The sequence below is a fragment of the Cebus imitator genome, unplaced genomic scaffold (assembly GCF_001604975.1).
Source record: "Cebus imitator isolate Cc_AM_T3 unplaced genomic scaffold, Cebus_imitator-1.0 Scaffold183, whole genome shotgun sequence".
Taxonomy (NCBI): domain Eukaryota; kingdom Metazoa; phylum Chordata; class Mammalia; order Primates; family Cebidae; genus Cebus; species Cebus imitator.
In genome coordinates this window covers 562,857-577,578 of record NW_016107498.1, presented here as the reverse complement: position 1 = coordinate 577,578, position 14,722 = coordinate 562,857, and the positions used below count along the sequence as shown (strand labels likewise).

Here is a 14,722-nt window from a genome sequence, read left to right as displayed (position 1 = left end):
GGTATTGCTAGTTTTCCCACTAATGTCTTTTCCAGATCTAGGATCACACAATTATGTTTTATTAGTCCTCTCTAATCTGGAACCATTCTTTATTTAAAATACATATATTTTTAAAATTTCCTGAAGTTTCTGCTTTGTAGAGTACTATCCACTGTTTCGTAGAATGCCCCTCAATTTTGGTTTGCCTGATGATTTCTGATGATCAAGTTGAGGTTATAAATTTTTACAACGTGTAAAAATTCTCATGCTGCTAATAAAGACATACCTGAGACTGGGTAATTTATAAAGAGTATTAATTGACTCACATTTCCGCATGGCTTAGGAGGCCCCACAAGCATGGTGGAACGTAGAGGAGCAGAGTCACATCATACACGGCAGCAAGCAAGAGCATGTGTGGGGGAACTCCCCTTTATAAAATCGTCAGATCTCATGACACTTAATCACTATCGTAAGAACAGCACAGGAAAGACCCACCCCCATGATTCAGTTACCTCCCACCAGTTCCCTTCCATGACATGTGGGGATTATGGGAGCTACAATTCAAGATGAGATTTGGGTGGGCACACAGCCCAACCATATCATTAAAATAATGTCACAAAAGTGATGTTGTGCCCTTCTTAGCGGGTCCTAACGAGTAGGACATGATGGCCTGATTTCCACTGGCAGTGGTAACTTTGATCACACTGGCAGTGGTAACTTTGATCACCCTTTTAATGTAGGGTCTGTTAGGTTTTTCCATGATCATATTATGATTTTCCCTTTGTAATTAATAAGGATCTTGTCATTTTGTTTTTAAGAAGTTTTATGCTTTTTCAAATTCATGGTCAGTATTTGGGCAAGTGTCATTCACAGAGGCATGCAAAATGTGCTGTCCTGATGGGAAGAAATGGTGCCCTAGAAAGTGATGGAGTCATTATTTAAGTGTTTGAATAGATTTCTCTCAATCCATGCTGAAATGGATTGCCTGACATTACATTGCAGGATTTTAAAGTCCTACCTCCAGGCAAATCTCATAGTTACTAGCAAAAATGAAAGTGTGAAATGCTTTTTAATGTATATTTAACAACACATAGTCTGGTGATTACTGATGTGTATTCTCTGTGGACTCCCTTTGCTATCAGAGGAGGATGCTGAGAGACAACTTTTTACACATTTATTCTATCTAAATCCATCACATGTTTACTTTTTAAATATCTATGACTGTCATTTATAACAAGATCATAAAAAGTCAAATACATTAAGTCTAACTCAAACTTTGAATCATAGGATTACAACCAATTTTCAAGAAAAGTACAATTACCTTTTATGAGTGATGTTTTTCTTACTTTTCCTTATGAAATTGCCTGCTATTAAATGATACTAAAATATAGCCATTCTAAAAAAAAAAGATAAGATACAGTTTAGTAACAAGATATGAGGGATAATGCTGCTTTATTCATCTTTTTGATTCAGAAATTCACATAACTCCTACTTAAAGGAATTTTCATCATTGAATCCAGTGTCATGTCTGCTTATGTTGAAGCAGTAAATTTCACAAAATGTACTTAATTCCTGCCTATAGTATCACTATTTAATAAGGACCAAGGTACCATTTTTTTTTTCATTTATATTGGATTTCACAGCAAGGGTTCACATCTTATACTAATACTAATATATGCTAAAATAGTTGCATAGTACATAGATCATTGTTGTTAAAAAAGCAGTACTGAAGGCATTTTAGATCACAGAGTCCCAGTGGTCTACATTTTGTTTGCTTTGACATTATTAAACTCAATCTGTTTCTCTAACTGTGACTCTAATTACTACATTTGCATGGCAGAAAAGTTTGCTTTGTGGGTTGACTTTTATTAACAGTGCTTGCATGTTTTCTGCTCTTGCTCTCAGTGTTTTATGAGCACACAGAGCACCTTCAGTTGCATTGAATAATTATGCACAATCAATAAGTTTTTGTGTTTGTCTTTGTTGTTTCTTTGATGTGGCCTCTAGGATGCTGCCGGCAAGGTGCTGGACCGCTGGGCCATCATGTCTCGAGAAGAGGAAATCATCACCCTTCAGCAGTTTCTGCGGTTTGGAGAAACCAAATCCATCGTGGAGCTGATGGCAATTCAGGAGAAAGAAGGGCAGGCCGTGGCTGTACCATCTTCAAAGACAGACTCAGATATAAGGACTTTCATTGAGAGCAATAATCGTACCAGGAGTCCAAGCCTCCTTGCTCACTTAGAGAACAGCAATCCTTCCAGCATTCATCACTTCGAAAACATCCCAAACAGCCTTGCATTTCTGCTTCCGTTCCAGTACATAAACCCTGTCTCAGCACCACTGCTAGGGTTGCCTCCAAATGGGCTACTGTTAGAGCAACCAGGGTTGAGGCTGCGGGAACCCAGCCTTTCAACCCAGAATGAATATAATGAGAGCAGTGAATCCGAAGTTTCTCCCACACCTTATAAGAATGATCAAACGCCCAATAGAAACGCCCTGACCAGCATTACTAATGTGGAGCCCAAAACCGAGCCAGCCTGTGTCTCTCCCATTCAGAATTCTGCCCCAGTCAGTGATCTAACCAAAACTGAACACCCAAAAAGCTCATTCCGAATTCATCGGATGAGAAGGATGGGGTCAGCCTCTAGAAAAGGAAGAGTGTTCTGTAATGCATGTGGGAAGACATTCTATGACAAAGGTACTCTCAAAATTCATTATAATGCTGTTCACCTGAAGATCAAACATCGATGCACCATTGAGGGTTGCAATATGGTCTTTAGCTCCCTCCGAAGTCGTAATCGCCACAGTGCAAACCCCAACCCCCGCCTTCACATGCCTATGCTAAGGAATAACCGAGACAAAGATTTAATTCGGGGCACCTCAGGAGCTGCCACCCCAGTCATAGCAAGTACAAAATCAAATCTGGCACTCACAAGTCCTGGCCGGCCCCCAATGGGTTTTACCACTCCCCCTCTAGACCCTGTCTTGCAAAATCCTCTCCCTAGCCAGCTGGTATTTTCTGGGCTAAAGACTGTACAACCAGTTCCTCCATTTTATAGAAGTTTACTCACTCCAGGGGAAATGGTGAGTCCTCCAACCTCCCTCCCAACCAGTCCCATCATTCCAACCAGTGGTACCATAGAGCAGCACCCCCCGCCACCCTCTGAGCCAGTAGTGCCAGCAGTGATGATGGCCACCCATGAGCCCAGTGCTGAGCTGGCACCCAAGAAAAAGCCCAGGAAATCAAGCATGCCTGTGAAGATTGAGAAGGAAATTATTGATACTGCCGATGAGTTTGATGATGAAGATGATGACCCCAATGATGGTGGAGCTGTGGTCAATGACATGAGCCATGACAATCATTGTCACTCCCAAGAGGAGATGAGCCCAGGCATGTCTGTGAAGGACTTTTCCAAGCATAACAGGACCCGGTGCATTTCAAGGACTGAAATAAGAAGGGCCGACAGCATGACTTCTGAAGACCAAGAGCCTGAGCGGGACTATGAGAATGAGTCTGAGTCTTCAGAGCCCAAACTGGGCGAGGAATCCATGGAAGGGGATGAGCACATTCACAGCGAAGTGGGTGAAAAAGTCCTGATGAACAGCGAGAGGCCCGACGAGAACCATAGTGAGCCCTCTCACCAGGACGTCATCAAGGTGAAGGAAGAATTCACAGATCCCACTTATGACATGTTTTACATGAGCCAGTATGGACTGTACAACGGTGGGGGGGCCAGCATGGCCGCCCTGCACGAGAGCTTTACATCGTCTCTGAATTATGGCAGCCCTCAAAAGTTCTCCCCAGAAGGTGACCTGTGTTCTAGCCCAGATCCCAAAATATGTTATGTGTGCAAGAAGAGTTTCAAAAGCTCCTACAGTGTGAAACTTCACTACAGGAACGTTCACTTAAAAGAGATGCACGTCTGCACAGTGGCTGGTTGCAATGCTGCGTTCCCCTCTCGCCGAAGCAGAGACAGGTCAGTAAATCTCCATTGGCTGCTCCTGCTGGGGGTGGAGGGTGCCAGTTTTCAGTCATGTTGGACTTCACACTAAAAGAAATCCAACTTAGATGTTTTTGATGCACTGTAAAGATTGTCCACAGTGACCATGTGATAACTAGGCTGCCATGCTCATGAAGGATTGTTGCGGTTGGTGCTTGTGATGATGAAGCATGCAGAATCATGTGCCATCTTTCCCATAATGCACGCCATTTTTCTCTGTGCTCTGTGTATATGTGTGTGTATGTGTTTTCATGCATCTGGGTGTGAATAAGTTAACTGTGTACACGGTTCCCTGCTTCCCCGTGAATCTTCACTTAGAAGCCGCAGCTTCTGTTATATATAAATTTATATATTTATATTTCTGCTTTGCCATGTGGCTTTTTAATTAAATCAATATATTATCTTCATACACACATATTTATCCAATATAGAAACAGAAATTTACGGATGGAAAGAACCATAGGTCCAGGACATCGAGACAGCCTGCATCTCCGTAGGTATAACCAGTAATGTTATCATTCCTTACATGAGTATTTAGTTTGTCCTTGAATTCTTTAAGAGTCATGAAAATATCAGAAGGAAATGGGACAGATGTAATTGTTGATGTGGGAAAATGGTATGCTGGTGTGGGTTTCTTTATTTTAACTTTGTAATGTCTTTGAGCACATCTCTATGAACTATAGTCTACCATGGGGATTATGCACAGAAGGGGAGGCATGCATATACTTTGAGGATCAGCTCGAATATATTATGTCCAGCCTTCAGATGACATCATACTCTTGCTATGTAGTTGCAGCTCTAAAACAGTTGGGCTTAAACAGAAGCAGCTGGTCCTCAACCTACAAGGTTCTTTATTAATCTCCAAGAAAATGTAATATAAATGGAATGTGTCAAGGTGATCAGTGGCAGGATAGCGCAGTTATCCTGCATATGTTGAGATAAGCTTATGAGCAGATCATTTACATAATATACCACCAGCCCAACTCGGGTCACACACCAGTTAGTTCTTCCCGTTATATCAGATGCAGTTTTTGGTTCTACATTGTCTTAAAAGTATTTTAGACAAAATTTTATTACATGGTAGAAATCAATGGAAGAAACACATTAAAATTAAATAAAAAATTTCCACAGAGCCACCACTAATAAGCAGTCATTCTAGTGCTTATCAGTTGGATAGAGTTCTTTGGCAAAGTAACATTAAAAGTACCACTGAAAAGTAGTGTCCTGTCTCAGGGATATTCTGTTTTGTCTTCATATTTGGAGATCAGTCCTTTTTTAAATAAAAGTTTGAGGAATATTTTTTCCTTTCTACTGAAATAAAAGGGCCCCAATCTTTGAAAAGCAAAATCTTTAAGAAAAGTAAGTAGCTCTCCTATATAACCCAAAACATGCGTTGAGGCGAAACAATTTTTTAAGGATTTTCCATCGTCATTTACTTTGTTCTATAAAAATGGTTTATAGACAACAACGTTATTTCAGTTCCAAGTTGTCATTGACAGTCCCAGAATACATCAGATAAGATAGCTATGTTTTGAATAATAAAATACTTTACCCAACTTTCCCCAAGTTTGTGAGTAATACTCATTCTTTTAAATTTGAAATAGTACACTACTGATAATGAGGTTAATGCATTGCATTTTTTTAAACAAAAATAAAAGACTCATGAAAACCTGCATAAAATATTTATGGAAATGGAGTGTTTGAAGATAAGCCAAAATTGGAGCCTAATTGCATGAATTCCTATCACAGTTTTAGTTGGTTTGCTGAAAATATTGCAAGTCATACCACTGTAATAAATAGCTGGGAGACCAAAAGGCTACATACCCAAAGTTTGAAGCCTTCATTTATGTACGGTTACTAGAAAAATACAAGTGCTCGTATGTTTATGTCTTAACACATAGGGAGGCACTGTTGAGGTACTGCTTATTGGTTTGAATGAGGCAAAATATTTATTGATAGCAGGAAAATATTTCAGCCTTCATTTGTATTGTAAGTGTCAGGAGCTTAGTGAGTGACTAACCATGTTGAAGTTTAGGCCCACATCTAGGATGAAAAGATATTCTAGGTGTGAAGAAGAGTACAGATGTGCTCTCAGGCGTGTTCAGTCACACAGAAGGTAGCAAACTTCAGAAGACAGTTGATAGATTTCATTTAGGTGAAATCACAATATGCCCAATCTTTTTCATTTTGGAGTTTTGTCACATAAGATAAATGAAAAAGCAAATTGCAAAAATTGTAGATTAAAAACTTTTTTTATTCTTACTTGAAATTTTGTTTTTTAACAATATACAACTCTTTTGATACTAGGTTACAAACACACAAGTTCTGATACTTCAATTTTGACATTATATTTTCTTAAGAAAAGTGTTCATCTTGGTTGAGCTTATGACTTGAATTAATATAATGTTATGAGTTTAGCTACACCAAATAACCAGTAATGCCATTGGGGTACCCGCCTCTTCCTGCACCTCAGCAGAGTAAACTGTGAAACATAACTGTATTCCTGTTCTAGCCTTTTATTGTCATTTCGTCAATGAATGTCAGCCTGTGATTTAATCTCGTTAGTCACAAAGCCTCTTGGATCTCTGATCTATCTCTTAGACTTACCTTCTCCTGTCTCTTCGTTTTTACTCTATTAGTCATGAGAACCCCAGGAAGTTTGTGTCCCTATATTTTCCTTTTCAATTTGCTGTGAAGCTAAGACATGTTTTCTTCCCTTTTTCTTGAGCCAACAGACCTTCTCAAACAGAAACCCTCCTTTGTCTTTAATCCTGCTGTCCTCAGGCCCATTTCTTTCCTCTCCCCAGAGTCTCAATTTCATCCATCCTTGACTCCACAATGTCTTCCTTGTGCAAATAAAGCATTAGAGGGGATTTTGAGTGGGGCCGAAGTGTGCAAGGCTGTATGGTTTCTAGGATGCCTGTCATAAAGCTAACAGAATTGCCCTCTTCCTTCTGTTTATAAAAGCAGCTTTCTTCATGATTAGAACACCTTGGAGGAATTTTACACAGGTCTGCCTGGGCTGCTTCCAAGGTGGTTATACATGAGTTAGTTGCATTTCTGGTCTCAGATAGGCATGTGAATAAGATGGGAAGTAAAAAGATGTTAAATACTGTGTTTTAGGTTTTGCATTTAATTAGCAGATTTCCAGGTCTGTTTGTGGTCCTTCCAGATTTTATAAGATCAAGTTGAAGATTTTTGAAAAGCAAGAATGCTCTTTGTGTAGTGACACAGAGGAAAGGAAGAGACACATGCAAGATTTATTAGGGCTGAGATTCTAAGCAATAATGTCAAAGCTATTCTTTTCTATATAGTTGTAAATGAGTCTGTTTTTAGTAAATTCAGAAGCCAATAGGACCATTCCACACTGACAAAGAGCAAGCTGATTCACACAGTCATCTTTAACTAGGTAGCTGTTAGAATAATCTTTATTCTGAGTGATGAAAGTGAAATATAAATAATTTTCTCTGTAAAGAACTCTGATGCTTTAAAGCCGGGGTCCCCAGCCTCGGGGCTGCAGACTAGCACTGGTCCATGGCCTGTTAGGAACCAGGCTGCACAGCAAGAGGTGAGTGGCTAGTGGGCTGGCAAGCAGGCAAGCATTACCGCCTGAGCTCCACCTCCTGTCAGACCAGTGGTGGCATCAGATTCTCATAGGAGTGCTAACCCTATTGTGAAATGTGCATGCAAGGGATCTAGGTTGCACACTCTTTACGAGAATCTAATGATAAAGGTAACGTGCTTGAATCATTGAATCATCCTAAAACTATACCCCCACTCACATCTGTGGAAAAATTTTCTTCCATGAAACTGGTCCTTGGTGCCAAAAAGGCTGGAAACTGCTGCTCTAAGGTGACTGCTAAAGTCTTCAAGTGTATCCTGATAACATGGTGTAGTGTTAGCTTTTGAAAGTCTCTAAAGACCCTTTCCTACTTCTTGTTTATCCCTTGATTTGTCTGCTGCTGAGATGCTGTTCTATTAGGAACAGGAGGCTGCCCCTCCATTATGAAGCATACATATGAAATCTTTCCTGAGAAGAGGAAATTCTAACAGGCCACCTGCTTTCTTCATATAGGAAGTTCTTTTGAAGAGAGCCTGATAGTCAGAATTAGCTGGGCGTACTTTTACCTTTCATCATTTCTCCTACTCAGACTTGATTTTTGATCCCCAGGAGGGCTGAGTGGCAGATCACCCATTTTTAAGGGAAGCCCATTTATAAGTTACATTTGGTTTCTTTTCAGGCAGAAAAATAACAAATACCCTCTGTTCTGTTTCCTAATATTCCTTATCATTTACTCATATGCTAAAATCTATTTGTATTTGTCTTAATGATTGGCAGTTCTCAAACTCCATCTTAAATGAAGACTTTGAACTCAGAAACTGGATGATCTGTATAAAAAGAAGTCATCGTCTCTTTTTCATCCTACAAAAGTTTTACCATCTTTGTTCCTTTCTTCTCAGAGTAGTGGCCACTAGTTGTCAAAGTTTGTCTTAAGTTTTATCAGAAGGGTAAGCATATATGTTTGATCTTCAAGTTGTAGGAAATATGTAGCCATATGAATAAATTTAAAGACAAAATTATATTTGCTGAGGGTGATTTTTAAATAAATATGAGGCAACCATTGGTGTCAAGTGTGAACTTTCCATTTGATTGCTAGTTAAATCAGTCCACATCTAAACATGGAAACTTCTCTATTGCTGTGGAGGAAGACATCTGTATTTGGTTTATTAAAACCGGCTGATGTCTCCAGAACTAAATTTGTTCCTGTATAGGCCCCTGGGTAGCTGTAGCTAAAAAGCAGAAATGTATAGTTTTAGCTTGTCTGATTACCTGACTTCCAGCCCTGTACAGGTGTGCAGGAATAAATTAACAGGAGCTACCTCTGATGAGCCACTGCATACATTAACAGCAGAGGTGAAGATGTGAAAACATGTTACCTGCTTCCTGTTATCACCTTCTCAGCAGAGCAGCATCCATTTTTTCCATCATTCCCTCTGTTTGGAAACTTACGCAGAACTTTTTCTAGAGACGGTTTTTCAGTAAATACACACGATTTCACCAGGCAATACCTCTTAAGAAATGAGCCACTTAGCACCAATTCAAGACAACGATTAGTATATTTGCCCTAATATAATTAGCTGTCAAATACGATGTGGTAATCCTCTCCAAGTAAAAGAGGAGAACATTTTAAAGCATTAGCTGTTTCGTTCCATTGCCAATCAAACTGCAAGTCTCCATGTCTAAAATTCTTTTATAACATAAAGTTGTGCAGGTCCTCTGACTTCTAAATGTTAAGGAAGAGGTGGTTTTTTTTTTTTTTTTCCTGCTACTCTATTTGGTTTCACAATAGAGTCCGATCAATAGACCTTTTGTACTTACCTCCATTACTTTCCGTCAGAAGCAAACACACAAAATAAATCCCCCTCCTGAGTAACTGCTAGTTGTGTCCTCCTCAAGCAAAAACTTTGGTAGTAAGATAAACTTCAGTGTCATTCCTGTCCCTGGGGTTCTTTTTAGATACTGGGAGAAGAGCAATGAGCAAAACGGTCTCCTTGTATCATGGGGAGAGACTCTGTCAAGGCTAAAGTGAGCCTCGGATCTTCCTAATGACCTCCTGCTGGCCCAGCTGGATGCAAGACAAGCTCATTTAAGCCTCTGCTGACCTTTCACTCCTCCACTACAAGAACCACACCAGTCATTTCCACCGTCTCCAGAACTGTGTACCAAATAGACCACAACGCTTCATGGCTGACGAATGATTTCCTTTTCATGATGCAGAGATTTTTTATAAATTTCTTTGATGGGAGTTAACATTAAATATTTTGTGGCATCATAATTTCTGTTGCACAAATATAATGCTTCTACATAGCTCTTATTTTTACCTTCCTTATAAAGGAACAATCTACTACTCTTGCCAGCATTATCTTAAAAATTCAGGCAAAAATATCTGAACAGAATATACATACTGAATGCACAGGTGGTATTTTTCATGATGGGACCACTTTGAAATGGTCATCCTGATTTTCACCTCCCTCTGAATCTATCTGACCTTACAGACTTTATTGGTGTGAATCTTTCTTATATTTAACCATTCGAGATACCCATTTTTGTAGCCATTCTTTTCTTTTTAAAAAACATAGGCAGTTTTCCATCCAGAAGAGGGTGGTAAGACTGTACATGTACATTAACATTCACTTGTATAACCCGGGTAAGTTCAGTTCTGTCTTAGGTAAAAGGCTGCTACCAACTCTTTTGCTGTAAGTGCTCATTCATGGTTATACTAAGGGAAAACGACACCTTCTTTGCCTAAATTTCAGAGTGAAGGTTTAGCTATGAAGCATTTTTTTTCTTTTTTTAAAGCCTTCTCAGAAATAATGTGTTTGCCATAAGACCCCCACAAGCTTCAAATAAATGAATGTGGCAGAATTGGAAAGAAGTTTGTCCTTGCCAAAAATTGCAATGTCATAAAACAGGGATTTGGTAGCTTTGATTCTTGAGTGCCAAGATGTGTGTGTGAGGGAGAGACAGGAAAGCTAAGACAGAGGGAGAAATAACACTTTTAAGGAAAAGACAGTTTTTCTTCAGTTATTTCACATAAAACTACTTTTAAAAAATACCTAGATTTTATGTCCTAATGCAGGCTGCTTGAATTAAAACAGGAGTTGTAAATTCCTGGTAAAAAGCTGTTATGCCTAAAGTGTTAGTGATCTAAACTCTAGTACTTTATAGAGTTTATTACTTCTTTTATTAACTAGGGGGAGAAATGTTACCCACTTCTAGTTTAATTCTTTTTGTTGCTTGCTCTAATTTTGACTTTACCTTAGGAAAGAAAAAAAAGGTAACTGTTTCTAACAATATATATAAGTGGTGCCTCAATTTTGCCCTTGCATATATCAATCTGAATTACTACCAGCCGTTCAAAAATTGTGCTAATGTTCTAATCTAAATTCATCCACATAATGTATATGTGTGTTTATACAGAAACATCCACATAAATAAGAATATCAAAAGACAGATCATTCTTAATTGCCAGAATAGACATTACATCTTGGAAAGTGATGTATGAAGTTACTTTATCACATTGATGGGAAATAAGAAGATTTTGTAAGTCAAACAAGACCGATTTGGGCACCAAGAACAACAGACGCAGCTGCAAGCCTTGTGGGTCTGACGGCCAGCGGAGGGGAGCCACTCTAACTCTGCTGCCTTTTTAGTCTGCTCTGTCACTGAGGGGGCACTGGTGGGTCAGTTCGCTCACTCGTAATTGTGTTTTACAGACTTCTAAAGCAATTGGCTCAGTCAGTCCCAATTCAATAAAAGTGGAGAGCAAGAGAGAGAGCACTTTTGTTCTATTTTTTACTTGAAATTATTTCATTCAGCAGTCTGTCTTTTTTATTACCAGGACTTGACATTAGCACTCCAAGCTATATTAGCATCCATTTCAGCAGTTCAGTAATGGTATTAAAAAAACACTTAACTTCAACGGTGAATGGTTGTATGACAGTACCATAAAAAATCCGCATTAAAAAAAAACTTATGTATTTGTCCCAGCAAATTATTTTTCACTTGTTTAACCACTTCAAAACTATATTCTCATGACGAGCATTCACGAGGACTTTCTTATTCTCAGCAGCAGCTAACAGTGGTGCTTGGTTGATGAGGGAATTGAGGAAAGAGGAAAGGGAAATCGAGTGAAGAGAGAGGGTAGGTAAAGATGCTGTTTACCCTGTAGTTAGATTACCTTCCATTCATCAGCAGAGATGGAATTGGCAACCTCAGAGCACCCAAGGTGAAATTCTTGGATCCTCATGCATGACTGGGATTTGATTTTGAACCCAACACTCTCCAAACTTGGGAGCAAAGCCTAACTACTTTGGCACTGCAGTGTGCTCATAAATGACTACATTAGTTTCTAAATTTTGATTAAACATTCAGTAATTAATCAATGGTAGACATGAAGCAGTTGGCAAGGTCCAGAGCTGCAAAATGTTTAAGACATAAAACATTACGAAGTAATTATAATATGCTCCTTCAAGAGAAGGATTGCCTTCAATAAAGAGGTAAATGATAGCATCCTGTTTATTGTGGACGTAGGCAGCCAAAGCAATATGATAAACTGCTGGAGATACACATATCAGTAATCATCCACATTATTAGTGCCATTAATCATAATTCCAAAAATATGACAGCAGCAGCCAACTTTTTGACCAATTTTGCTTCTGCCTGTTGGCCATTATAACTTCACTAATAGACTGCAGAGCTCCTATGTGTGGCAGTTTGCATTGAGAATGGAAGGTTAATTATATTTGAGCTGCTGATTTCTTCTCTCCTTGGAAAAGGCTTAGCACTTTGACAATCCCAGGAGCTCACTGTTGTTAAATCAGTAAAAGTACTTTATTGAAATTTTCTTTGTTGGTCAGGAATGAGATCTTTCAAATGAAATATAAGCACCAGGCTGGAACAGTTGCTAATGTTTCTTGCTTCAGAGTGATCCTTGGGCAGCAAGATGAACTCAGTGGTTTCTGTAGATCACTTTGCTCTCTCATTTCTTGGGTAAAAAATTCAGTGCTATATGGTGATACATAGGAAATCCCACAAGACTAGTGGTAGTCTCAACATGTATATGTATATATGTAGGACCAGGATGTTGGGAGTGGTTAATAACATCAGAGGGAATAAGTACTTCTTTAATACAAAATCCTGCATTTCAGACTATGCCTCTGCAAATAAAAAGTAAAAAGAACTTCCAAAATTCTTCCGTTTCTAAATATTAAAACATTTAGTAGCATACATGCATTGCTGGTTGGTTAAATGAAGTTTTCATGTTTTGGCTGGTAGTTTTGACATTATTTACTCAAAGTTGTAAATTAGATTATGCTCACTCTTTTTGTTCAGGTGTCTTTATTAGCTTCATTTTCAACACAGAATTCTAGATAAAGCCATAGCTAAATAATAATATTGATTGTCCTACGAAATACTGTCACCTCCCTTAACTCATGCATCCTGAATGTTATCTTTTAAGAAGATCATAAATTACTCATTTTAGGCTGGGTGTGGTGGCTCACACCTGTATTCCCAGCACTTTGGGTGGCTAAAACAGGCAGATTGCCTGAGGCCAGGAGTTCAAGACCAGCCTGTCCAGCAAAGCAAAACCCCATCTGTACTGACACACACACACACAAAAAGCTGAGCGTGATGGTGCATGCCTGTAATCCCAGCTACCCAGGAAGCTGAGGCGTGAGAATTGCTTGAACCTGAGTCAGAGGTTGCAGTGAGCCAAGGTCGCACCACTGCACTCCAGCCTGGGCAACAGAGCAAGACTATCTCAACAACAACAACAAATAACAAATTAACCATTTTAATGATATAAAACATTTTTGAATGTTTATTTTTGAAGTGTTTTCTTTGAACATGAGCTCAGAAAGAAATTGATGCCTTATGTTGTACATATTAAAAAAGAAACCTTACTTTTAAAACGAAAAATGTGAATATGAAGAGAAAAATTAACTCCTATTATTTTGGAAATATATTTTCTAAAATCTTTACATGAAGTCAGTCTATATAAAACAAGGAATGGAAGGCTTGAGGGTTAATTTGTCCAAGGTAAACATAAAACTCAAAGCTCAGATTTATTCTCAGTAAGTCCTTAAAAGATGCCAGGGCTATGGCTTTGCCTTTTCTTACCCAACAGTAGTAGTAAAGTGAGCACCATATGAGCTGCCTGATTGAGAACATTTCCAAATGCTGTGAAAACATAATCCTGTTCACAGTGTAACACTCATCTCACATTACAGTGCAACAGGTACCTGCTGAATAATCAGCACCCTTGAGAAGCATCGATGTGTCAGATACAACTCAAAAGTAAAATGGTTAGGCAATGGTGCTGCTGGGTATCAACTCTTCACTTAACCTGAGCATCCAGCATACACATTTTCCATCCTCCAATCTGCCTTCCCAAATGCCATCACTACATTAACATTTTTTATGCATTCCACAGCAATGACAAATTGTTTTCTAACTGTAGCGCCAGATTTAGTATGCGAAAGACATGTTTGCCTCTGCCAACAAACCAATAATTCTCACTAACATCTTCAGAGTTACAACATTTATAAAGTTGCAAAGTGGAGTAAACAAACCATCTGTTTGGCTTTTCCATATATGTCATGCTTTCTTATTAGCATATTACGATTCATTTAGTAAACAAATTTGGTGATTTCGTTCACGTCAAAGTTAGATCGGAAGCTTGAAGATGATTAACATTCCTGGGATAAGCACATTAATACATTGCTTCCCCTGCAAAGTTAAATGGCTTCTCAGGAGAATCGCCCCTTGTTGACAAGATGAGACTGTCAATTTTGTTTGTCTGCCACATTAGGGGCCATACGGGGATGGCAGGCTCTGAGAGAGGGGAGTCGTGTAGGCAGCATAATTCACTGTGAATTGAGAAAAGAAGTCTAATTCTGATAAATGGTCGACCCCAATACATCCTACCTGTTATTACAACAGACGTGCCGTATCTGTGCAGTAAATTAGCTAAACCTCTAAAGAGTTTGGTGGGAGCTTATCTTCAAGTGAATAATTTGAATGTAGAGGAAACTGTCTGCGTGACCAGTATGGATGATTTGTTTTATATTGAAAGGGGTTGAAATGACTGAGTTTCATACTTTTAATTTCCAAGAATTTGCTTAGATTTTGTTTTTTGCATTTAATATGTACTTCCTTACGTTTGGGGTTTTTTGAG

The 14,722-nt window shown here is 38.9% G+C and overlaps 1 protein-coding gene across 5 annotated transcripts in view; it reads left to right on the top strand.

The window, feature by feature from the left end:
• Positions 1-14,722, top strand: part of BNC2 (basonuclin 2) — a 453,480-nt gene that overhangs the window by 423,407 nt on the left and 15,351 nt on the right. For 3 of the 5 annotated variants that reach the window (XM_037744749.1, XM_037744750.1, XM_037744751.1), the window contains 2 exons: positions 1,987-3,956; positions 4,412-4,477. In XM_037744749.1, coding sequence (XP_037600677.1) covers positions 1,987-3,956; positions 4,412-4,477 — 2,036 coding nt within the window. The remainder of the gene's footprint in view (positions 1-1,986; positions 3,957-4,411; positions 4,478-14,722) is intronic. The other 2 variants (XM_037744752.1, XM_017545926.2) reach the window with 2 other exon arrangements.